Source organism: Giraffa tippelskirchi, chromosome 11, assembly GCF_054371585.1.
Source record: "Giraffa tippelskirchi isolate mGirTip1 chromosome 11, T2T-mGirTip1v1.2.pri, whole genome shotgun sequence".
NCBI lineage: Eukaryota > Metazoa > Chordata > Mammalia > Artiodactyla > Giraffidae > Giraffa > Giraffa tippelskirchi.
In genome coordinates, this window is record NC_137285.1 from 60,211,123 (window position 1) to 60,238,455 (window position 27,333).

A 27,333-nucleotide genomic window follows, 5' to 3' on the forward strand; every position below is an offset into this window, starting at 1 on the left:
ACTTGGGTTATGTGGATGAATGAAAGTGTTGGTGCTGAATCTATAGTACCATTGGAATCCTTTCATGGGACTTTTACATTAAATGCTCTTTTGAAAAAAAATGTTATTTATACTTTATTCTTATCTATTTAATGTATGTGCCTGGGCTTCACAGGTGGCTCAGTGGGGAAGAATTCGCCTGCTGACGGAGGAGACGCAGGAGACCTGGGTTCGATCCCTGAGTTGGGAAGATCCCCTGGAGTAGGAAATAACAACCACTTGAGTATTCCTGCCTGAGAATCCCATTGACAGAGGAGCCTGGTGGGCTGCAGTCCATGGGGTCACAAAGAGTGGGACACGACTGAGCAGCTGAGCATGCATACACACATAAAACAGTGGATATTTAGCAGAAGGTTTCACAAATGGGGCAGAGGGATGAATATTTTGTGTTGGGGACACTGAAAAGACACTTGACAAAATTGCTTTAAAAAAAAATGAACACATAAAAATAAGCATTGTCATCAAAGTTTACTGCTTTACTTTCCTTTTTCCTTTTAGATTAACTTTATTGGTGTATGGTTGCTTTAGAATGTTGTGTTTTTACTTTCCTCTTAATTTTTTTGTATTTATATATTTAAATCTATGAACCCAAATGAAAGCCTTTAATTCCTTGTGTTGTTAAAGCTTTTTAAAGAAGCCAATGAATTCTGTGCATCTCTACCACCTGCCTTCCTTTCCCACCTTCAAGGAGAAGAAAATAAAAGAATAGCCTGTATCATTTAAGCAATGTTGCCACCATTAGCAGGTGTAGCAACTGTTTTGTGTCAGCTGTAGCAGCCCTTTTATCTAAAAGACAAATATAACAAACAGACTCATAAGCATTTTAACTCAACATTAGTTTTCAGGGTATTTCATCATATGCTATATATGGCTGAAATGGTATGGCACTTATCTTCACACACTCTACTTTTAATTTAATATTGGCGAGAAAAAATTTTATTGGCATACTACTATGGCTTTTAAAGTTAACAAATAAGCACTTTTTGTTTTTAAGTACCAGAGGAGTTTTCAATCCCTTGAAAACAAACTCTCTTCCAAGTAACATTAAACATATACCCACTATATGATTTCAGTTCAACAAACATGTCCTGGGAAAAAGCAAGTATTCCATTTTACTTATTGTACTTAACTGAATCTATATCATTTCAAAGGCTCACACTGGTAGATTTAGTAGCACCACCTTCACAGTTCTATATTATTCAGCTATAGTTCATATTAAGTGATTTTCAAGATAGTTATTTATCTGCTTGAGAAAGGCACATAAGTCAATTAAAATAATCTGATAATCCAGTGCCCATGTTGAGATAAATACCTGGAAGAAGCTCCCCAAAATCTTAACAATCCAAGGTCATAAGATAAAAGAAAAGGCACTCTCAGCACTTCTAGTCAACATTATATAATGTAGTCAGTATTCATGTGGAGATGTAGGAAGACCCCAAAAGTCTACAAAAAGGCTACTAGTATGAATAATTGAGTCAAACAAAAGTTGTAAAACACAACGTCAATCTAAAAACATTCAACTGTGTTCCTATAAACTTTGAAAGTTTGAAATGAAAAAAAATATGAAAATTTTAAGGATAAATTAAAAATTCTAGCATGCAATGCTAAAAGCCACAAAACATCAGACAGAAATTAAAGAAGACCTAAATCAATGGAAGATAAACCATATTTGTGGATTGGAAGATTCAGTATTGCTATTATTTTTGGTCAAAGTGGCCTACCAATTAAATTCAAGCCCAACCAAAATAGCAGAATTGACAAGCTGATTCCAGAAAACCTTGAGTAGCCAAAACAATTTTGAGAAAGAAGAAACAGCTGGATTCACATGACCTGATATTATGACTAACTATAAAACTACAGTAAACAAGACAGTGTGCTATTGATATAAGGATAGATTATGCTTATTGACCAGAATAAAGTATAGAAATAGACCTATATGTATACATCCAATTTAATTTCAATAGAGGTCCTCAGACAATTCATGAGAAAAGACAGTCTTTCCAACAAGTGGTATTGGAAGAACTGCGCTTCCATTTGTAAAAAAAAAAATGAACCTCAACTATTATTTTGCAGCTATAATACAGCATGTTGTTGTTGTTCAGTCGCTCAGTCATGTCCGACTCTTTGAACTCAGGTCCACTGAATCAGTGATGCCGTCCAACCATTTCAACCTCTCTCACTCCCTTCTCCTCCTGCCTTTAATCTTTCCGAGCATCAGAGTCTTTTCCAATAAGATGGCTCTTTGCATCAGGTAGCCAAAGTATTGGAGTTTCAGCATCAGTTCTTCCAATGAATATTCAGGGTTGATATCTTTTAGGATTGACTGGTTTGATCTCCTTGCTGTCCAAGGGACTCTCAAGAGTCTTCTCCAGAACCACAGTTCAAAAGCATCAATTTGTTGGCACTCAGCCTTCTTCATGGTCCAACTCTCACATTCGTACATGACTTCTGGAAAAACCATAGCTTTGACTACACAGACATTTGTCGGCAAAGTGATGTCTCTGCTTTTCAATACACTGTCTAGGTTTTTCATAATATAGATAAAAATAAGTAGCACCAGCAGCAACAATACCAGAGGGTAATAATAATTATGTTTGACATAATTTGTTCTTAGAAAAGTCAAATCATTGTCAGGTAATAAAAACCATCTAATGAAAATCAGAAGATTTTAACTTTTTCAGTAAGACATTCTCTCAAATATTAATATACATATATATGTGAATTTACCGGTTTCTTGGCAATAAACCTGTGAATGGTGCTCAATACATGCTTAATAATCAATTTGACTAAACACATTTAATATAATCAGGGTATTATAAACAAGTGTTTATTTGAATAAATGTGCTTACTCTAATAAATGGATTTGGAGAATAAAGACTTGGACAGGAATGTGGACATGTGACTAAAAGATACATTAATATATTATTTACTTTAAAAAGCAGACTATTACACATTCACATAAATAAAGTTTTTACTGTCACAGGGAAATACAAGAATGAAAAATTAACACAAGGATATAAAGAAAGCTACAAATGTATGTAGGCTTTTTAAAATGGCTTCTTACTGTATTTACTCTCTTAAAAAAATGCCCCAGCCTGAAATTGGAAGTACAATTTCAGTACTTACTGAACTTAAAATTCTTTTCAAGGTGTTTCAAAAAAATTTTTTACACAAGCTTATGGTAAGTATATGTTCCTTACTTGGAACTACCCTAGTACACACAGCACTAAACTAAAAAACAGGAAGTATTACAGAATAAAACCGGTAACATTATGTAAATAAAACAATTTGTTTATAAATAATAATAAATGATCACTCCACACCACAGTAACTTACGATGATTTGAGAATAAATACTTAACTCTGAGAAGGATTACTGGACTGGCAGTGTGTTGCTGGTACATGTCAAGATTATTCATCCCCCTGACAGTAATATTAACCACAATCCATTTCAGTAACTCCAGTTTATCATCTTCTGACTAATGTTAAAAAAACAATGTCAGTGAAGGTTCCTTAAACTAAGTGTAGGCTTAACCCCTGTTAGAGTCATAAAAAAACTTCCACAAGAAGGTAACTTCTAGTAAAAAACAAATCTGCCATACATAGTACTAATAATTTAAAGATGCAAATTGTAAAATATAGTTCATGCAAAACCAATGGATTATTGTCCTAAGTTAAAAAAAAACTGCAGCAAATCCTCTAAACACACCACAATATATCACCCCATATGTATGTATGTGTGTATATATATACATCTATATATGGTTACATTTTGCTAAACTTAATTTTAAATTATGGGCAAAGCGTTGAATAGCCGTATTTTAAACAAAATATATCACACTGTACATGTAATAATTTAAAGTTTTGAAAGGTCAGTGTACTCATGAAAAATTTTCTTCAGTATTATAACAAATACTATATAAAAAGCAGTCTGGACCCTCAAATTAAGTACTCTGCTACAGATCCTTCCTAATAAATGGAGGCAGGCTGACACAAGCTCAAAACTTCCCTACTCTAGTTATTGAATTTTATCTTTCCAAGCTATACCCCCTTTCATTTTGGATATACCTTTTAGAAAACATTTGTACTTACTCTCAACATTCTATAGAAATATTTTCTTTTTCTATTAATGCAGTAGCTTTTCTCTATGAGGGTATTTATTCTTGTTTTGTTTTTAAGGCTTCTGCTTCTTAAATTGTCTTTGTTTCTTCTGGTTTCTTTTATTTTTCTATTCAATTTAGTCTCTATAGTCCTTCACATTGAAGGCTGTCTTTAAATGCTTGCTAGTACTTGGTCATATCTTCATTTTTAAGAATGAGGCACAAAAAAGCTGACTTCAGTCACTGAGTGTAAACAGAAATGTGACTTTTATGGAAGCAAAATCATATAGACTCCAAGTAGGATCCCTAAAATGTCAGTACATTTGAGGTCTTTTCATTGAGACAATCAGTATGTCCAAAGAGTAAAACCATTTTCCGTCTTACATTTTGGGGCTGGTATAAACCTGGCTGTCGGAGTGCTGATAGCATGACAGCAAAAGGGGCCTGGGGGCCTTCACCATTCAGTACTTAAAGCCTTCTGTTAATCCTCCTGTTTTCCATTCCTTACTCTTCAACTCCCCCTCTGCTGTTCTTCCCGTCCTCCAATCAGAAAACTTGTCTGGTGCAATTTCTCCAAAACCTCTACTCTTTTGCCGAGATAAAGGGAAAGGTAGCCCCATTTTGGAAAGAAGTAGATATAAATGCCACTGTTCAATCAAAACTATTCTTCCTAGTTATACCTAAAGTCTACCAGTTCAGTGATAGGGACACATCTGAGGTCAGATCTTAGCCTTTAACAATTAGGAAATCTATGTCCTTGGAGAGTTTCTTAACCTCACTACACCTCAGTTTCCTATGTGTAAAATAAAGATAGTAACACATTCGTTACAGTATGGTTGAAGGGATTAAAGAAGAGCCCATATATAAAATGTTTTTTAAGAGCACCTACTTGGGATTCCCTCACAATCCTACAAAAAGATTCTAAACTTTCCCAGTATCATTCTTTTTGCTGATTGGACTATAAACTCCCCAAGGCCAGGGAATGTAATTCATACCAAAATCTCTAAGATCCATGCAGCATATAACAGCATATTTGGTGCCAAGCTTGAAATATATTTAATATATTTTGTCAGCCAATAGAAAACAGCCAAGTGTGGGATAATTTTAATTTCTTTCTCTGCACTTATATTTTATTTAAATGCTTTAGGATCCACTATTTACCATTATAATATAACAAAGTTGTTTTAACTTTGAATTCCTTTGGTTTAACTGATGCCCAATAAATAGAAAAATAAAGTAAAAGTTATAATGCCCATCATTTTAAAACAATATTCCCTTCGCTGCCAAAAGAGTGTTCTTTTCCCTCTGTGACATCTAGATGGTATATTGATTCCCAGTGTATCTGTTGCAGAGCCCACTAAAAGGACTGGCATTTGTCAGAAACAGCACTTAAAATTTAAAGAGATAAAGAAGTGCTGTCTGATCAACAACAGTTAAATGTCCGGTAGTCAATTCCAGGTCAGGATGAATGCTGTATATTATGTGTGTGTGTGTTAGGAGAAACATCTCACATATAAAAATACACAACCAGATGGTAGGAGATATAAAGGAGACACAGAGGGAGGAAATCATCTCCTTTTGCTTTAAACAAAGAGAGAAAAAAACACAATCAATACAAAGATGAACAGTAACTAATTAGCAAGTAAATAAATTTAGCACAACCTTGTTGTTCAGATCTCTTCATTTATCTCATAATTTACTCTTTAGAAACATTTTGATCCAGAGTAGAGCAATTTGCGTTTCTTGATTCTTAGGCAAAATAACAACTCACACTGCGCTTACATTTTAAGGTGTAAAAAACGAATGATTTTTCTTTCCCCCCTACCTTGAACTCTTGCAGCATTTTCCTTCAAGAATGTATGCTCTAATAAATATAGATTATAGCTTGACCATTATAAATTATTGATTATAGTTTGACCATTCCTGTTCTCCCATTCACCAATCTTCAGTTCATTTTTTAGTAGAACAGTAACTTAGAAGACTTTATCTAATTTCCAGAAACTAAGAGTCCCTGGTACACTATTACTCAATAAACAATCATTAAGTGAAAAAAAAAAAATGAATGCTCAGGGAGTAACATGAGGTATTCTCTCAGTTCAGTTCAGTCGCTCAGTCGTGTCCGACTCTTTGCGACCTCATGAATTGCAGCACACCAGGCCTCTCTGTCCATCACCAACTCCTCGAGTCTACCCAAACCCAAGTCCATTGAGTCGGTGATGCCATCCATCCATCTCATCCTCTGTCGTCCCCTTCTCTTCCTGCCCCCAATCATACCCAGCATTAGAATCTTTTCCAGGGAGTCAACTCTTTGCATGAGATGGCCAAAGTATTGAAGTTTCAGCTTCAACATCAGTCCTTCCAATGAACAACCAGGAGAGATCTCTTTTAGGATGGATTGATTGGATCTCCTTGCAGTCCAAGGGACTCTCAAAAGTCTTCTCCAACACCACAGTTCAAAAGCATCAATTCTGCAGCACTCAGCTTTCTTCACGTCCAACTCTCACATCCATACATGACCACTGGAAAAACCATAGCCTTGACTAGACGGACTTTTGTTGGCAAAGTAATGTCTCTGCTTTTAAACATGCTATCTAGGTTGGCCATAACCTTCCGTCCAAGGAGTAACGTCTTTTAATTTCATGGCTGCAATCACCATCAGCAGTGATTTTGGAGCCCCAAAAAAATAAAATCTGGCACTATTTCCACTGTTTCCCCATCTATTTCCCATGAAGTGATGGGACCAGATGCCATGATCTTAGTTTTCTGAACTTGAGTTTTAAGCCAACTTTTTCACTCTCCTCTTTCACTTTCATCAAGAGGCTCTTCAGTTCTTCTTCAATTTCTGCCATAAGGGTGGTGTCATCCGCATATCTGAGGTTATTGATATTTCTCTGGGCAATCTTGATTCCAGCTTGTGTTTCTTCCAGCCCAGCGTTTCTCATGATGTACTCTGCATATAAGGTAAATAAGCAGGGTGACAATATACAGCCTTGACGTACTCCTTTTCCTATTTGGAACCAGTCTGTTGTTCCATGTCCAGTTCGAACTGTTGCTTCCTGACCTGCATACAGGTTTCTCAAGAGACAGGTCAGATGGTATGCCCATCTCTTTCAGAATTTTCCACAGTTTATTGTGATCCACAAAGTCAAAGGCTTTGGCATAGTCAATAAAGCAAAAATAGATGTTTTTCTGGAACTCGCTTGCTTTTCAATGATCCAGCAGATACTGGCAATTTGATCTCTGGTTCCTCTGCCTTTTCTAAAACCAGCTTGAACATCTGGAAGTTCACAGTTCACGTACTGCTAAAGCCTGGCTTGGAGAATTTTGAGCATTAATTTACTAGCATGTGAGATGAGTGCAATTGTGCGGTAGTTTGAGCATTCTTTGGCATTGCCTTTCTTTGGGATTGGAATGAAAACTGACCTTTTCCAGTCCTGTGGCCACTGCTGAGTTTTCCAAATTTGCTAGCATATCGAGTGCAGCACTTTCACAGCATCACCTTTGAGGATTTGAAATAGCTCAACTGGAATTCCATCACCTCTACTAGCTTTGTTCATAGTGATACTTTCTAAGGCCCACTTGACTCCACATGTCTGGCTCTAGGTGAGTGATCACATCATCGTGATTATCTGGGTCGTGAAGATCTTTTTTGTACAGTTCTTCTGTGTATTCTTGCCACCTCTTCTCAATATCTTCTGCTTCTGTTAGGTCCATACCATTTCTGTCCTTTATCGAGCCTATCTTTGCATGAAATGTTCCTTTGGTGTCTCTAATTTTCTTGAAGAGATCTCTAGTCTTTCCCAATCTGTTGTTTTCCTCTATTTCTTTGCACTGATCGCTGAGGAAGGCTTTCTTATCTCTCCTTGCTATTCTTTGGAACTCTGCATTCAGATGGCAATATCTTTCCTTTTCTCCTTTGCTTTTCACTTCTCTTCTCTTCCCAGCTATCTGTAAGGCCTCCTCAGACAGCCATTTTGCTTTTTTGCATTTCTTTTCCATGGGGATAGTCTTGATCCCTGTCTCCTGTACAATGTCACGAACCTCTGTCCATAGTCCAACAGGCACTCTATCAGATCTAGTCCCTTAAATCTATTTGTCACTTCTACTGTATACTCATAAGGGATTTGACCTAGGTCATACCTGAATGGATTAGTGGTTTACCCTACTTTCTTCAACTTAAGTCTGAATTTGGCAATAAGCAGTTCATGATCTGAGCCACAGTCTGCTCCCGGTCTTGTTTTTGCTGACTATATAGAGCTTCTCCATCTTTGGCTGCAAAGAATATAATCAATCTGATTTTGGTGTTGACCATCTGGTGATGTCCACGTGTAGAGTCTTCTCTTGTGTTGTTGGAATAGAGTGTTTGCTATGACCAGTGCGTTCTCTTGGCAAAACTCTATTAGCCTTTGCCCTGCTTCATTCTGTACTCCAGGTATTCTCTAGAGTTACCCAAACATTCATCTTTTCCATAAAACAGGTTTGGTCAAAAAGCTAGAGGCATAAACTAGGACCAACACACCAGGAGGCAGCAGCTGGTAAAAGCACATTTTTAAGCAACAGAGTGCTGGTTGCACCTCACCATGCACTTCAGCATAAGAGGTGAAAAGCAACTTGATAAAATAACATTAAAACAGACTCGGCAATTGATGTGAAGCACAGAAAGCAATATAGCACACTGCAGTGTTTCCCAAGCTTTCTGGGCCAAAATTCATAGCAAGAAATTTGTCACTTTAAATCATAATCCAGCACACACACACACACACACACACACAGCTGTGAACTGCATAGTGTTTAAATTCTGGTTCCATCCACTATCTGTGTGACTTTGTACAATTGGTTTAACCTCACGGTGTATCAATTTCTGCTCCTGTAAAAGATAGTAATAATGCCACCTATCTTAGAAAGTCTTTGTGAGGGTTAAAAGAATTAACATATGTAATATACTTCAAAGTGGGATGTTCTTATAGCTGAGTTTTCATTTGCAAGACTTCATTCGGAAATGGTTCGTCATTCTACTGCATTTCAATCTAACAAAATACTTGTTTTTTGGAATAGGCATCCACGTATATAGGCTTATCTGATAGCTCAGTTGGGAAAGAATCTGCCTGCAAAGAGGGAGACCTGGGTGTGATCCCTGGATTGGGAAGATCCCCTGGAGAAGGAAAAGGCTATCCACTCCAGTATTCTGGCCTAGAGAATTCCATGGACTGTATAGTCCATGGGGTTGCAAAGAGTCGGCCAAGACTTGAGCAACTTTCACTTTCATTCAGGTATATACATTAAATATTCCAAAATAATCATCTTGATCAATTAGAAGAGAAATGATTGCACCTGATTATTTTCCTTTTCCTCACTTAGAAAACTGGCTTACACAATCTCCTACTAAGGAAAAAAAGTAATAACAGCACAAAAAATCTTATTAATCCACCATGAAATCTCTGGTACTGAAACAACAGCTATTATAATTTGTTTTTATGGTATGACATTTTGTAAATATATTCCTGCCCTGAGTATAACTTCTTATAAAGAAAAGACAAAAAGAAGATATTCTTGTCTCGTTCAAGGAGGCTGTCAAAATATAAAACTAAGTGTGTATTTGTAAAATATGGATTAATGTCACTCCAAAGTTTATGCATGGTTAGATCTGTCTTCTCATCAGTCAGAATTTTAGACTGGCGATGAAACAACAGGGAGACTGGAGGCAAAAAACAACTTCAAAACTGATTCCTACTTTTTTTTCAGCTTTTAAAGATTAAAGCATTATGTTACATGAGGAGTTTCTCAAGAAAAGAAAATAATAAATTTTCCTCACATTTTCAAACTAAAATAGATCTGACCTTAACAGGGTGACAATATTACATTGCAATTATTATAAGGAAATGCCCTATATAAAATTGAATTCCTTCAAAAGGACATTTTTTGCATTATTCATAGCAGAACTTTTCTTTTCTAAACAGAATGATCAGAAGAATAATACAGAAGAAGAGCTGTTAATTACATTAATTCAGCTTCAGAAAGAGATTTCCTGTAAAACATGGAAAAGATTACCAAATAAAATTGTAGTTTTGTATCAAAACTTTGGGGACATTAAATGGACATAAATATGCATAAACAATTCAATTCATTTAAAAAAGCTAGTCAGGCTATATTATCCACATAAGAATGAGGATAATACTTGCTTATGATTTAAGTTAAGCTTTGCACACAATGTTTTCTTCGATTTCACAAGTTTATTTAAACAAATAGTAGTATTTGCTAAGGAGAAGGAAATGGCAACCCACTCCAGTACTCTTGCCTGGAGAATCTCATGGACAGAGGAGCCTGGTAGGCTACAGTCCATGGGGTCGCTAAGAGTTGGACACGACTGAGCAACTTCACTTTCACTTTTCACTTTCATGCATTGGAAAAGGAAATGGCAACCCACTCCAGTATTCTCGCCTGGAGAATCCCAGGGACGGGGGAGCCTGGTGGGCTGCTGTCTACGGGGTTGCACAGAGTCGAACACGACTGAAGTGACTTAGAAGCAGCAGCAGCAGTATTTGCTAAATGTATACTATGGAAAAACTTCCATATTATTCTAATATTTTTTGCCTTAACATATGTATTTTATTGATGTATAGTTGACTAACAATGTTTCAAGTGCACAGCAAGGTGATTCAGTTGTATATGTACATATATGTTGTATATCTATTTTTTAAATTAGAAATCTAGCATACTATTCATACTAAGTGGATGACACCGTCAAAGCAGCTCTGAATGCAGAACTCAAAGGCACGCCTATGGTGTGTCCTCATAATGCAGAGAGAGAGAGAGCGCACGCGCGCACGTTTGTGTGTGCGTGAGAGAAAGAGAGAGTGCATGTGTATGTGTGTGTGTGCACGCTCAGCCATGTCTGACATTTTACAACCCCATGAACTGCAGCCCTCCAGGCTCATCTGTCCATGGGATTTTCCAGGCAAGAATACTAGAGGGGGTTGCAATTTCCTTCTCCAGGCATATAAATCTATTATAATCATTTTTCTTACAGATACAGCTCATTTTATGTATGTGACACACTCCTGAAAATATGTCTATAAACAGATACTTGAAAATGGAATCACACTGGAAACATTATGGCAGACCTTAATATCAACAGGAATGAGATACAATTTATAAAGTAAACAATTTTATATACGCAGGGTACAATTTTCAGATATCTGATATGCTTATTTTACTTAAAATAATGTAAGCCCAAACTCACTTATTTCCAGCAATAGTTAATGAAAACAATTAGTATGAGTAGAATTCCATTTTCACGAACTTGAAAGACTTTTGTAGCATTTGAATTACTGCTGCTTTATGGGAGAGGAGATGTTAGTTGTAAGTTATGGGGTTGAGTATTAGAGCTCCCCACTTCTTCCAGCTCTGCTAATCACACCACTGTTGGCTACACAATATGTGCTGTTCAGCTCTTGTTGAAAACACTTTATAAATATTCCTTTGTCAGCACAAAAAGCAATTCTTTCACAAAATCTCTTATAATATAAAAATGGATACTCCTACAATTAAAGGCACTAAATCACAAAAATGGTATTTTTATGTCTCTGTATAGTGGATATGGACATTTATGGATAGATAGTAATGAAAATGACTCTTTTGGTTTGGTTTTGAACTCCCCTCCCCTTCTTACTTTTAATCCAACAAAATAAAACAAGCAAAATTACTACTGGTCCTTTAGTGGGGTATTAAAATACCTTATTTATCAGATACAGAAGATAAGTTATAAAGGCATTAGTTAAAACAGCATTTCACACACCCAGCAAAAATACTTGGCAAGTTCCTTAGAAACAGCTGTAACATACAAATAAGATTCAATTTTAATAAAAGATTCTGTTTAGCTGGCAAATAATAACTGCATTTTGCTGATACCATTTCACTGCATTCTCATAATGAAAAAATTCATAGGGCCTACTTCAAAAAATTGTTTTGAAGGCTTTCTTCTGGTCATGTAAGACTTATAGTGGGATAGAGAACAAAGATAAGGGTCAGCAAACAGACCTTTGGCAAGGAAGTGGTAGGACACGGTAACGGGGTAGGAGCTCTTGTTCAGTACGGTGATGGCAGAGGAGAGAGACAGATACAACCTTAGTAGAAAAATCCAAAGAGCCTCCCACTTATCACCATTACAACCTGTTCCATTCAGATGTGAACATGCACCTGGCCCATAATCCATCTACCTACTCACTGCATCTTAAAGAGCCTGCAAAAAGTCCTCCAAAGAACAAAGCATCTGAAGCTCTGTGCTTAAACAAAGTCCAAACTGGAGGACTAAGTTTAAGGAAAAGAAGGGAGTTCTTCTAGATGTCTAGAAAGGTGATGTATGTAATTTATTTTGTGAAGCAAATTTTACATTTTAACAATTTAATGAAAAATGAGATTTTTACTTTTCCACATATAAAATTCAAATAAAGGAGAGACAGTAGGATCTAATAGCCTGAGAATTAAAGAGCTGTCCAGTTTCTACTATTGACCTACTGCATGGTTCACTACACAAGTCAAATACAACCCTCATTTTTATTAGACAAGAGAGTTCTACAGATTCCAGTGAAATACACAGGGTTTTAGAACAAATACAGCACCTAAATGTAAGTAAGACTTTCCTTTTTTCATTTTCTTTAAAGAACTCCCCCCCCCCCATCAAAGAAACAAGAAAACATTTCTCCATTTATTATTTCTCACAGGGAACTTCTGCTGATCGGGACCACACCTGGCTGCTCTTGGCTGGGCTTGCTCCTGAGTCTGTGGTCAGCCGAGGGCTGGGTGGTGTGGGATGGCCTCAGCTCGCACAGCTCAGCCATCCTCCATGTGTCAGTCTTGGCCCTCCAGCTAGTTAACCAGGGCATGTTCTCAAGGAGCTCAAAGGGAAGCAAAAGCAGAAACAAGCATGTGCTTTTTCAAACTTCTATTTTGTGTTTAGTTTACTAACCAGCTCTTTTTCTCCTCTTGCTGGCCTTTTTTTTTTTCTTAAATTGTGGTAAAATATTCATAACATGAAATTTATCATTTTAACCACTTTTAAGTGTACAGTTCAGTGGCATTAAGTACATTCAGGCTGTCAGGAAAACATCACCACCTTCCATCTCCAGAACTTGTTTCATTTTGCAAAACTGAGACTCTATACTCATTAAAGAAGTCTCCATTCCTCCCAACACACTCAGGTCTTGGCAACCACCATTCTACTTTCTATCTCTCTAAGTCTGATTATTCTAAATGCCTCATATGAGTGAAATCATACAGTATTTGTCTTTCTCTGAATGTCTTGCTTCATTTAGCATAATGTTTTCAAGGTTCATCCACATTGCAGCATGTGTCAGAGGTCCCTCCCTGGTTAAGGTTGAACAACATTCCACTGTATGTGTGTACCACCTTCTGTTTATCCATTTATCCATCAATGGATACTTGGACTGCTTCCATCTTTTGGTTACTATAAATAATACTTCCATAAATATGAAAATGGGTATACAAATACCTCCTCAAGCCTCTGCTTTTCTCTTGGCTACATATTCAAAACTGGAATAGCTGGGGTATTCCCTGGTGGCTCAGGGGTAAAGAATCTGCCTGCCAATGCAGGAGATGCGGGTTTCATCCCTGATCTGGGAGGACCCCACATGCTGCAGAGCAACTAAGCCCCTGTGATACAACTATTGACCCTGTGCTCTAGAGCCTAGGTGCCACAACTACTGAAGCCCATGCTTTGCAACAAGAGAAGTCACTGCAAGTGAGACACCTACGCACCACAACTAAAGAAGAGCCCCCGCTTATTGCATCTGGAGAAAAGTCCGCGCGGCAACAAAGACCCAGCACACTCAAAAGCAAATGAAATTATATTTGAAAAGCAGACTAACTGGATCTTAGGATACTTCTATTTTTTTATTTTGAAGGAACTGCCATACTTTTTTCCACATCAGCTTTACCAGTTTACATTCCCACCAGCAGTGCACATGGGTTCCAATTTCGCCAAATCTTTACCAATACTTGTTATTTTAGGTTTCTTTATTTTTTAATTAAAGCCATACTACTGGGTGTGAAGCCGTATCTCAATGTGGTTTTGATGTACATTTTCTAAACATCAAGTAGTGTTTGAACACCTTTTCATCTGCTCATTGGCTATTAGTATAACTTCTTTGAAGAACTGCCTAGTTAAGCTCCTCACCCATTTCTGAATCAGATTGTTTGGTTTTTGTTATATATTCTACTCACTAATCCTGGAGCCAAAAGGATAAGGCTTCCTTTTGAAAATGAAAACTCTCCTTTAAAAGTGAAAAAGGAGATATACAAACTTCTACAATTTATTACCATACTCATAGAAACTTACCACAATCACAGAAAACTAGCCAATCTGATCAAATGGACCACGGTCTTGTCTAACTCAATGAAACCAAGATATGCCGAGTGGGGCCACCAAGAGGGATGGGTCATGGTGGAGAATTCTGGCAAAATGTGGTCCACTAGAGAAGGGAATGGCAAACCACTTCAGTGTTCTTACCTTGACAACCCCATGAACAGTATGAAAAGGCAAAAAGTTAGGACACTGAAAGATGAACTCCCCAGGTTGGTAGGGGCCAAATATGCTACTGGAGATCAGTGGAGAAATAACTCCAGAAAGAATGAAGGGATGTAGCCAAAGCAAAAACAACAGCCAGTTGTGGATGGGACTGGTGATGGAAGCAAGGTCTGATGCTGTAAAGAGCAATACTGCATAGGAACCGGGAATGTTAGGTCCATGAATCAAGGCAAATAGGAAGTGGTCAAACAGGAGATGCCAAGAGTGAATGTCGACATTCTAGGAATCAGCGAACTAAGATGGACTGGAATGGGTGAATTTAACTCAGATGACCATTATATCTACTACTGTGGGCGGGAATCCCTTAGAAGAAACAGAGCAGCCATTATAGTCAACAAAAGAGTCCGAAATGCAGTACTTGGATGCAATCTCAAAAACAACAGAATGATCTCTGTTCGTTTCCAAGGAAAACCATTCAATATTACAGTAATTCAAGTCTATGCCCCAACCAGTAACACCAAAGAAGCTGAAGTTGAACAGTTCTATGAAGACCTACAAGAACTTCTAGAACTAACACCCCAAAAGGATGTCCTTTTCATTATAAGGGACTGGAATACAAAAGTAGGAAGTCAAGAAACACATGGAGTAACAGGCAAATTTGGCCTTGGAGCACAAAATGAGGCAGGGCAAAGGCTAATAGAGTTTTGCCAAGAGAATGCACTGATCATAGCAAACACCCTCTTCCAACGACACAAGAGAACACTCTACACATGAACATCACCAGATGGCCAGCACCGAAATCAGACTGATTATATTCTTTGCAGCCAAAGATGGAGACTGTCTATACAGTCAGCAAAAACAAGACAGGGACCTGACTGTGGCTCAGATCATGAACACCTTATTGCCAAATTCAGACTTAAATTGAAGAAAGTGGGGAAAATCACTAGACCACTGAGGTATGACCTAAATCAAACCCCTTATGATTATACATTGGAAGTGACAAATAGATTTAAGGGACTAGATCTGATAGAGTGCCTGATGAACTATGGGTGGAGGTTCGTGACATTGTATAGGAGACAGGGATCAAGACCATCCCCAAGAAAGAGAAATGCAAAAAAGCAAAACGGCTGTCTGAGGAGGCCTTACAAATAGCTGTGAAAAGAAGGGAAGTGAAAAGCAAAGGAGAACAGGAAAGATATACCCATTTGAATGCAGAATTCCAAAGAATAGCAAGGAGAGATAAGAAAGCCTTCCTCAGCGATCAATGAAAGAAATAGAGGAAAATAATAGAATGGGAAAGACTAAAGATCTCTTCAAGAAAATTAGAGATATCAAGGGAACATTTCATGCAAAGACAGGCTCAATAAAGGACAAAAATGGTATGGAACTGACAGAAGCAGAAGATAAGAAGAAGAGGTGGCAAGAATACATAGAAGAACTGTACAAAAAAGATCTTCACAACCCAGATAATCACGATGGTGTGATCACTCACCTAGAGCCAGACATCCTTGAATGAGAAGACAAGTGGGCCTTAGGAAGCATCACTACAAACAAAGCTCTTGGAGGTGATGGAATTCCAGTTGAGCTACTTCAAATCCTAAAAGATGATGCTGGCAAAGTGCTGCACTCAATATGCCAGCAAATTTGGAAAACTCAGCAGTGGCCACAGGACTGGAAAAGGTCAGTTTTCATTCCAATCCCAAAGAAAGGCAATGCCAAAGAATGCTCAAACTACTGCACAATTGCACTCATCTCATACACTAGTAAAGTAATGCTCAAAATTCTCCAAGCCAGGCTTCAACAATACATGAACTGTGAACTTCCAGATGCTCAAGCTGGTTTTGGAAAAGGCAGAGGAACCAGAGATCAAATTGCCAATATCTGCTGGCTCATTGAAAAAACAAGAGAGTTTCAGAAAAACATCTATTTCTGCTTTATTGACTATGCCAAAGCCTTTGACTGTGTGGATCACAATAAACTGTGGAAAATTCTTAAAGAGATGGGCATACCAGACCACCTGACCTACCTCTTGAGAAACCTGTATGCAGGTCAGGAAGCAACAGTTAGAACTGGACATGGAACAACAGACTGGTTCCAAATAGGAAAAGGAGTACGTCAAGGCTGTATATTGTCATCCTGCTTATTTAACTTATATGCAGAGTACATCATGAGAAATGCTAGTTTGGAAGATGCACAAGCTGGAATCAAGACTGCTGTAAGAAATATCAAATAACCTCAGATATTCAGATGACCCAAACCTTATGGCAGAAAGTGAAGAACTAAAGAGCCTCTTAATGAAAGTGAAAGAGGAGAGTGAAAAAGCTGGCTTAAAGCTCAACATTCAGAAAACTAAGATCATGGCATCTGGTCCCATCACTTCATGGCAAATAGATGGGGAAACAGTGAAAACAGTGGCTGACTTATTTTGGGGGCTCCAAAATCACTGCAGATGGTGACTGCAGGCATGAAATTAAAAGATGTTTACTCCTTGGAAGGAAAGTTATGACCAACCTAGACAGTGTATTAAAAAGCACAGACATTATTTTGTCAACAAAGGTCCATCTAGTCAAGCTGATGGTTTTTCCGGTAGTCATGTATGGATGTGAGAGTTGGACTATAAAGAAAGCTGAGTGCTGAAGAATTGATGCTTTTGAACTATGGTGTTGGAGAAGACTCTTGCGAGTCCCTTGGACTGCAAGGAGATCCAACCAGTCCATCCTAAAGGAGATCAGTCCTGGGTGTTCACTGGACGGACAGATGTTGAAGCTGAAAGTCTAATACTTGGCCACCTGATGCAAAGAGCTGACTCATTTGAAAAGACCCTGATGCTGGGAAGGATTGAGGGCAGGAGGAAAAGGGGACAACAGAGGATGAGATGGTTGGATGACATCACTGACTCAATGGACATGAGTTTGGGGAAACTCCAGGAGTTGGTGATGGACAGAAGGTTTGGCGTGCTGCAGTTTATGGGGTTGCAAAGAGTCGGACACGACTTAACTGAACAATTTCTTAGTCTAAGTATTATACCAGGCACCAGAAATACAGAAATTAAAAAAAACTAAATCTTTCTGTTCAATGATTTCCCTTAATAGGAAACACAGAGAAGACAATGTAAAATAAATTATGTAATGCATTAAAAAAGAAGAATATAGACAATACCGCGCATGTACAAAATTTTTGATGATGGAAAAAGCAACAGAAAAGGCACAAGAGGTGAAGAGAACAGGAAGCAATACAGGATCAGATGACTATAGCAAAGATACGGGGCACAGACAGAAGAGGTGCTGATCAAACAGGCAAATGCCAGGACCTAAAGACCACTGTTTGTCATGACAAAAATGTTAATCTCGTGCTGACACCACTGGTGACCACTTCAACTAGACTGTGTGGAGAAGCAGATTATACCCTGTGGATACAGATGAAGTTACTCCTGGACATTCCTGATGTTGATCAAGCCAGGACAAGAGGGTACACCTGAGACAGGTAAAGAAGGGAACACTTTCTTCCGACATCAAAAAAGTGGAAATCCTTGAATTCCACATGGATGACACTGGATATGGTGAGTAAATTAGAGCCTACCTTGTTGTAATCTGTAGAGAGTAGGCAGTGATCCTCAGACTGAGACTATCAATTGCTTAGAGCCTGTACTTCTGATGTCAGTGGGTACTCAGTAAAGCTTTACTTAAATATTTTACGAAGGCCTAAAACAGATTTGAAAGAGTTAAGGGAAGGGACTATGTATAATCTTAGAAAGAAGAAGTCTGAGAACTTCAGAGCAACCTAGAAGGATAAGGGAGCAACACGGTCTCAGGGAACAGACAAGGGAAAGGCAGCAAAGAACTTCCAGGTTAGATTTGTAGAATATATAAACAATCTTCAGGTACTGCTAGAAATTTCTAAGAGTTTTAGGAAAAAGACTGGCCTTTCTGACCGTCTGAACAGATGGGAGCAGGAGTACAGTGTCCCTTTTACATTAAAGGACTATTTACTGCTTCTGAATTTTTCATGCTCCTAAATTTAATTGGAAGAGTCAGTTTCAACTCATGAAGTACTTCATCTTAAGTCTTCTTTCCTAGGTCTTTCTGAAGGGGCTAGAAACAAGACAAATTCAGCAGCAACCCTGGAATAGGAGATGGCAACCCACTCCAGTACTCTTGCCCAGAGAATCCCATCAACAGAGGAGCCTGACAGGCTACAGTTGCAGAGTCAACAAGACTGTGCTTCAAGCAAGCACCTGTAGCAACAAGCACAATAGACCAAACTGTGCATTTCACATACATTTCCATGTAAAAGGGCTCCCACTAGGTTTCCTTAAAGAAATAAATGACACTAAATACTAGAACTGGGCCGGAAAATGTGAGAGTTAAGCCTAAAAGCACCTTGTTACACCAGAGAGCATGGATGTTTTCAGACTGCTAAGATTGTATCAAAACAATGCAGTAACAACTTGAAGAAACTCCCCATGATCAAAGCAGGAACAAGTGACCCTCAATGAAAACACTAACTGCAGTGGGTTGAAACATCAAAACCACTTCAGTTTTGTGTACAAATTCATAAAGATATATATTTTTTTAATTAGGTTTCATTGGAGGGTGTTGGGAACCAATTCATTGTTTTAAAAACTGGTATGAAAAAGAAACGTTTATCCTGCCTTTCCAATGTTATGTACCATTGAAAAACTTAATAACAGATGAAGGGATGTCATCTCTTTAGAAAATGGTTCCAAATAATACATGAAATAAAAGTGATAGAATTTAAATACCATGATTTTATAATCCCTACTGAACTATTGAGTTCTGGCATCAAATATGACAAAAGAAAAGTAAATTAGAGGGGCTTTCCTGCTGGCTCAGTGATTAAGAATGTGCCTGCCAATGCAGGAGACATAAGTTCGACCCCTGATCCAGGAAGATCCCACATGCTGTGGAGCAACTAAGCCCAAGCACCAAAACTATTCACCCTGTGCTCCAGAGCCTGGGAGCCACAGCTACTGAGCCCATGTGCCTCAGCTACTGAGGGCCTTGTACCCCAGAGCCTGTGCTGCACGAGAGAAGCCACTGCAATGAGAAGCCCATGCACCACAGCAAAGAGCAGCCCCTACTCTGCACAACTAGAGAAAAGCCCACGCAGCAACGAAGACTCAGCACAGCCAAAATAAATGAATAAAATTATAAAAATAGCAAATTATATATTACATGTCCTTTGACAGAAGAGTGCAAAAGTTTCCTATGAAGCAGTTTTGCTAAAAAAAAATCCCCTAATCTGAATTCTATAAACCTCTGGAATCAACTATCAATTTACAAGGAATATAGGAGACAAAGGAACCTGTAGACTATGCCATACAGATGCAATAAGCAAAATCCACACTATGAGAAAATCTACAAGACAATATACTTCTTCAACTAAAAAATCAGGGGGGGAAAAAGATGAAGGAGAGCTCCACAGAATAAAAAGACTTAATTGCAATGTGTGGTTCTTGTCTGGATCCTGACTGGAATAAACAAACTAAATACAATTTTGAAAGCTGTAATTCAATTCAACCTACTGGGTATTCGATGATACTAAGTGTTGTTAATATTTTTAAGTTTGCTAATGGTATTATGGTTGTGCTCTGAAAAGTTTTAAAAACTATATACTGAAACATTTACAAATGGAATGATATGATATCTGAAATTTGCTTCAAAGGAATATGGGGAAGGGGAGAGAAAATGACAGTAAAGATAAAATAAGAGGAACTACAAGGTGGTAATTACTGAAGTACAGTGATTGGTATATGACAACAGGTATATGTACCTGTTTTGTCTATTTATCATTATTCTGTTTTGTCTACTTCTGTGTATGTTTGGAATTCTCCATAATAAAAAGCTAAAAAGAAAAAAAAGAGGCATATAACCTCATTTTTTTTATCAAAAAAGGATTCAAGATATTCCATTTATTGATAATTTATGACAGAAAAGGAAAATTCTTAATGATACTTGAAGATATGAGAAATGTTCATACAATAACCATTGTGTATAATATATGGTAATTATTACTTATTGATATGTGGTAAATTAGGGGTAGTTTTTGTTTTTTTTATTTACATGTTTCACATTTTAAAATGTAATACAGTTAAAATTAACTTTTTAGAACTTGGAGGAAATGTCATGTATATTTTATTATTTAATTCACTTAATACATTTATTGAATGGTATGCTCTATACTTGGCAAGAGGGAAATAATGGTGAACAATGACACAAGAAGAACCAAAACAGTGAGGTAGAAGAATATGTGAAATGCAGGTCATTTTAGATGCTTTGACAGAGAGGAAGGGATCAGTAACAGTCTCTATGAGGTAGTGTTCCTGAAGGACTCAGAGGGTCAGCCATTCACAGAGCAGAGAGACGGATGTTCAAGGCAGAGGAAGCAAAGTGTGGAGATGAGAAAGAATCATTCTGTATTCAATGATAAGCCAAGGACGGTTTAAGCACTGAATTTGTGGAATTCAAAATATTTAATTGCCATCAAGGTTATCATGCATATTAAATTTTTCTGTTTTAAATTTGAGAACAATGAAAATACATTTAAAAGATAAATAAAGTTATAATATTAAAACGCTTTTTTAAAGTGTGAAAATAAAGATAATCAGATTTCTTTTTATATGCAAGATAATATATAATATTTTATATGAAGTATTTCAGATGAACCAAGAAATTACCTTGGATAAATCTCTGAAGTTACTTGGCAAAGTAAGATCCAGTTCTTCCGATTCATAATTAGTAATGACCCATGGAAACACAGGATACTGATTTAAGTCATTGTAAGTCCGTCCTGGAAGAGGGAAAAAAGTCATTCTTAATTTAGAATAATAAGATGATAAACATTCAGGAATATATTTTATTAAAAATAACAAGAACAACAATTTCTGAGGGCCAAACATTGTTCCCAGTGCTATCATTTATTATTTCATTTAATTTTCACAGTAACTCTATGAAATTAGGATCACCTCATTTTACAGATAGAAAATTGAGGCACAAAAGTTTATGTAACTTGCCCCAAATCATGGAACTCGTAATGGTTGAACTATATTTAAATCTAGATAACTCTGCACCCATGCTATTGTTCTTATAAATTCCACAACTATTTTTTATTAATTGAAACCAAATAAAATAATCTTCACTAAGAATTTAAAAAACAGTTTCCTATCACATAAGAGTTTTTCAAAACCAGAATCCTTTCTCTGCCATTAATTAACTAACCAATCAACCAACCAACTAATCAACCAAGTTTAAGCGACTTAACCCCTGTGGGCATTCATTAGTCACCTGTAAAATGATGAGGTTATTCTAAATAACTCTGAAATTCCTGTGAAGGCTTTCAAATTCTATGCCCCTTTGAATATTATTCACAGCATCAACGAGGCTGCTTATTCAACTCCCAAATGATGCCACACACTCTTCTATGCTTCTTCTAAATCACAGACATTCAATGACACATTCAGGTCTATTAACAATATGAATAAAGCAAAGGATGGGGTAGCCCATCCATGTAGAAACAGCAGCTTTCTGAATATCACCACTTTAGGGAGGCAGGCTCAGTAGAGGACATCACTGTTTACAGAGTAAAAATGCTGGCTCCACCATTTTATTAGTCTATAACCTATATTAGTTAGATTTAATGTGAACAAACTTTTATGGCTAACAAACAAGGGAGACAAGTCTATTAATACTGCTTGAATTCCTTTCTTGCAGTGTATTCTTTCCCCTTCTTCCTTTTCCAGTTCTCAGACATATACGGATGTCATATCACCATACACCTGAGCATCACACTAGCTCTCTACACAGATGCTCAGTATCTAAGCCTTCCTAGTGATTTGACATTTTTAACTTTTTATTTCATTCTATTCATCATGAGCTTGAGGCCTATTAGAGTAACAGAGTTCTTCCTTGACTGACTGGTAAACAGTCTTACAAAATATGAATAATAGGATAATTTTAATTCAGACGTAATTATCATACTTCATATTTGTCAGTTTTAATTTCTCCCAGAAAAAATCAACAAACTGAATAGCAAAAAGCAGCCTATTTTGATATCCCTTTTCTCCTGCATTTTTCTCTCCTTCTGATTGAGATCTTACCAACAATAAACAATAAAATCCTTTTGTTATCCTATACGCTTAAATAATCAAGTTTATTGTACCTACAATAAAAGAGTACATACCTGCTCACTGTCAACGGATTCTTGTTAATTAAGTTAAATTCAATATATAACTACTGTGCTTAGTCGCTCAGTCGTGTCCAACTCTTTGCAATCCTATGGACTGTAGCCCACTAGGCTCCTCTGTTTCCTAGGGATTCTCCAGGCAAGAATACTGGAATGAGTTGCCATGCCCTCCTCCAGGAGATCTTTCCAGCCCAGGCATCGAACCCAGGTCTCCAGCACTGCAGGCAGATTCTTTACCATCTGAGCCAGTAGGCAAGCCCAAGAATACTGCAGTGGGTAGCCTATCCCTTCCACAGGGGATCTTCCCAACCGAGGAACTGAACCGGGGTCTCTTGAATTGCAGGCAGATTCTTTATCATCTGAGCCACCAGGAAAGTCCAATCTACACCTAAGGTTCTCATTTAATCTCCAACCATTCAGTCCTTATATTCAAACTTTTTTCCTTATTTTGAAAATGAATTCCTATAAAGTAACTTGTAAGTTCTGAGATGCTAAAGCCTAAGGCATGACCTGTATTCCCTGTGAATTCCCCCTCACCTCCCAATCACGTTTGATACAGAGACCAACACTTTTCCCTCTCCCTTTCCTGTTGCGTCTCAAGCCATTTGCTTCAACTTAGTTCTCCTGCTAAGTCTACTATTTCTGGGATCACTGATCCTCTTCTCTTCTTTAACAACTTTCTGCTTTCTTTTTGTCCTGCTCAAGAGCAGTCCCCAGACCTTATCTCACTGCTTTCTGCATCATCTGGCTTGGTAATCTCATCTCTATCTCTTGGTGATTAATCTCTATGCATCTCTCTATGCAGATGAAACTCAATGCCCTTTCTCTATGTTCCAAATGCCCTCTATACTGCAGCATCTCTTTTTGATATATTGTATGCCTTGCTAGCACAGTAAAATTACCGCCTTTCTCTAGATCAAATTTTTTCCTTCTTTTTCCTTTAATAGCACCACGGTTTCCCCCATGATTTAGAACAGAAGCCTGGAAGTCTTTTCTGACACTTTCTTCTCATGTACTCCCAGCATTCAGTCCGCTGGATGGCAGATGGTTTGTACCTTGTAAATTCTTGTGTTATCTAATCCTTTGTTTTAATTCCTACTGTCACCTCTCTAATGCAGACCCTCATTAATTTTTATGTGTAACTGCCTCCTAACTTTTGCTCTCTACCTAGACTCTCTGCACCTCTCTTTATCCTTCATACTGCTTCCAACTTTTCATACAGCTCTGATATCACTCATTTGTTCAGAAACTTGCAAAAACTTCCCTGTGAATTGACTGCTAATTCCTCAAATTGAGAGAAAATCTTTCATAATGAATGTCTCCACACAGTCTTTTTTAGTTTTCATTTTCATCATACCTTTATGAATACATGTACACACAATATACTAACAATCGTTCTTTAGCTATATTTCATTGTTTCTCATCTTTGTATGTTGCTTATGCTTTCAGCTTTACATAGAATGACTCTATTCATATGAAAACTCAAAATAATCTAACAGCACAATTAATAACTCATCATTTGAAATAAATCAACGTATGGGCTTAAATTACCTGCTATTGTGTTGAGAAACATCAAGTACTCAAAGTTTGAAATCTCCCTGTGTTGCCATCGCTGCGTCATATTAGAAGCTTTAAAAAGTTGACGTGGACTAGCTAATGAGATGCGCCTGCAAGAAAAAGAATTTGATGTGGAATCAATTTAAACTTAAGATGAGTTATATCAATAATAAATCATGACTTCTGGGCTCATTCAAATTGGCGTATTTATACAAATAAATGCTAGAGGTGATCAATCTACAATTAATGCTTAAACAAATGATTTGGATAAGCAACAGGTCTATTATCCATGTTCTATTCATTAAGGTAAGCTGTCACTACAAAACCATTATAATATCTAGCTCTATAAATTGATTAATAACAGTATGATTAATAGCTCACTACTTTAATGGGATAAGAGCTATTATAGTTACTGAGAAATACATATAAAATTGTATTCACATCTTTATCAGTTTTTATAGCCATCTCTTAAAGATAACATATTTGTACATTATTAATTTAAACATCATGTTTTTCATACCCGTTGTAATAGAGGAAAGTGGATCCACTCTTCAGGTGTCTATTCATGGGCTGGGATAAAGGTAAGGGAAAACTATTTTTTTATACACCCTAACAATATACATATGCAGATGACACCACCCTTATGGTAGAAAGTGAAGAAGAACTAAAGAGCCTCTTGATGAAAGTGAAAGAGGAGAGTGAAAACGTTGGCCAACATTCAGAAAACTAAGATCATGGCATCCAGTCCCATCACTTCATGGCAAATAGATGGGGAAACAGTGGAAACAGTGGCTGACTTTATTTTTCTGGGCTCCAAAATCACTGAGATGGTGACTGCAGCCATGAAATTAAAAGACACTTACTCCTTGGAAGAAAAGTTATGATCAACCTAGATAGCATAGTAAAAAGCAGAGACAATACTTTGTCAACAAAGATCCGTCTAGTCAAGGCTATGGTTTTTTCAGTGGTCATGTATGGATGTGAGAGTTGACCTATAAAGAAAGCTGAGTGCCAAAGAATTGATGCTTTTGAACTGTGGTATTGGAGAATACTCTTGAGAGTCCCTTGGACTGCAAGGAGATCCAACCAGTCCATCCTAAAGGAGATCAGTCCTGGGTGTTCATTGGAAGGACTGATGTTGAAGCTGAAACTCCAATACTTTGGCCACCTGATGTGAAGAGCTGACTCATTTGAGAAGACCCTGATGCTGGGAAAGATTGAGGGCAGGAGGAGAGGGGGACGACAGATGATAAGATGGTTGGATGGCATCACTGACTCAATGGACATGAGTTTGGGTAAACTCCGGGAGTTGGTGATGGACAGGGAGGCCTGGCGTGCTGCAGTTCATGGGGTCGCAAAGAGTCGGACACGACTGAGAGACTGAACTGAACTGAACAATATACCAAGTTTTCTACTTTCTTAATGTAATATAAATAAAAAAGGACACAAGTGACCAATACTAAGTAGCAGTGGGAAATAGGTGGCAGGATTAAATACATTTGGAGCGTAGAATCTCAGAGAAGTATGCTGTCATAGTTCTTCCTACCACTAAGAACAAGATACCTATTTTTTTTTAAGCTTAATTTACAAAGGTGTAATTTACATACCATAAAATTTATGCATGTAAGTGCACTATTCAATGAGTTTTTAAAGTAAATTTCAATTGCAATTACCACCACAATGTATTTTGGAACATTTTAATCACCACAAAAAGTTGCCTTCTGCCTATTTGGAACTAACGCCTAATTCTACTCCTAGCTCTAGGCAACTATCAATCTGCTTCCATCTGTACGAACTGGCCTTTTCTGAACATTTCAGATAAATGGAATCAGACAGCATGTACTCTTTTGCATTAGGCTTCTTTCACTAACCATAATATTTTTCAGATTCATCACTGTGGCAGCATGCATAAGCAGTTCATTTCTTTTGATTGCTAAGTAGTATTCCATTGTATGAATACAGAATACACCACATTTTAAAAATTCACTCACCAACTGAAGGACCCTTAAATTATTTCACTTTTTAGCTATTATGAAAAATGCTACTAGGAACATTCATGTACATGTCTTTGATAAACATATGGCTGTATTTCTTTTGGGTAGTCGGAGTGAAACTGCTGGGCTATAAGCTGACTTGAACTTTCCAAGAAACTGCCAAATGTTTTTCCATTACACATTCCAACAAACAATGCATGATGTTTGAATTTTTCCACATCTCTGTCAAAACTTACTATTGTATGCAATTTTGATTATAGCCACTCTAGTGAGTGTAAACTGGTATCTTATAATTTTAATGTAAACTGTTTAATTTCTTTTCATGTGCTACTCAGCCATTTATTTTCTTTGAGGAAATTACTATTCAGATCTTTTCTTCCTTAACTGAGTGGCTTCTTTTGTCCTATATTGAGTTGAAAAAGGTCTATACACATTCTGAATACAGTTCCTTTTTGAGATACATGATGTACAAAAATTTTCTCAGTGTATGGCTTATCTTTTCATATACTTAAGTGATGTATTTAAAGCACAAACATTTTAAATTTTGATTAAATTCATTTTCTAATTCTTATGAACAGTGTGTGGTAAATGTTGACGTTCATTTTCTTGCATGTGACTTTCCTATTATTATAGTAGTATTTATATAAAGTTTACCCTTTCTTCATCGAATTGTGTTGGCAACTTTGTTAAAAAGCAACTGAGCATAAATGCAAGGGTTTATTTTATTTCTTTATTCTCAATGTAGTTTCATTAACTTATATGCCTATCATTGGATAAATAGCACACATTTTGATTATTGTGGTTTTATGGTAAGTTTTGAAATCAGACAGTTTAAGTTTTCTAATTTTGTTCTTTTTCAAAATTGTTCTGGCAAATCTAGATTCACTGTATTTCAGCTG

The 27,333-nt window shown here is 37.2% G+C and overlaps 1 protein-coding gene across 12 annotated transcripts in view; it reads right to left on the reverse strand.

The window, feature by feature from the left end:
* LRBA (LPS responsive beige-like anchor protein) overlaps positions 1-27,333 on the reverse strand; it is an 803,036-nt gene that overhangs the window by 186,376 nt on the left and 589,327 nt on the right. For all 12 annotated transcript variants that reach the window (XM_081543940.1, XM_081543938.1, XM_081543941.1 and 9 more), the window contains 2 exons: positions 24,435-24,550; positions 21,379-21,491 (listed from right to left, as the gene is read on the reverse strand). In XM_081543940.1, coding sequence (XP_081400066.1) covers positions 21,379-21,491; positions 24,435-24,550 — 229 coding nt within the window. The remainder of the gene's footprint in view (positions 1-21,378; positions 21,492-24,434; positions 24,551-27,333) is intronic.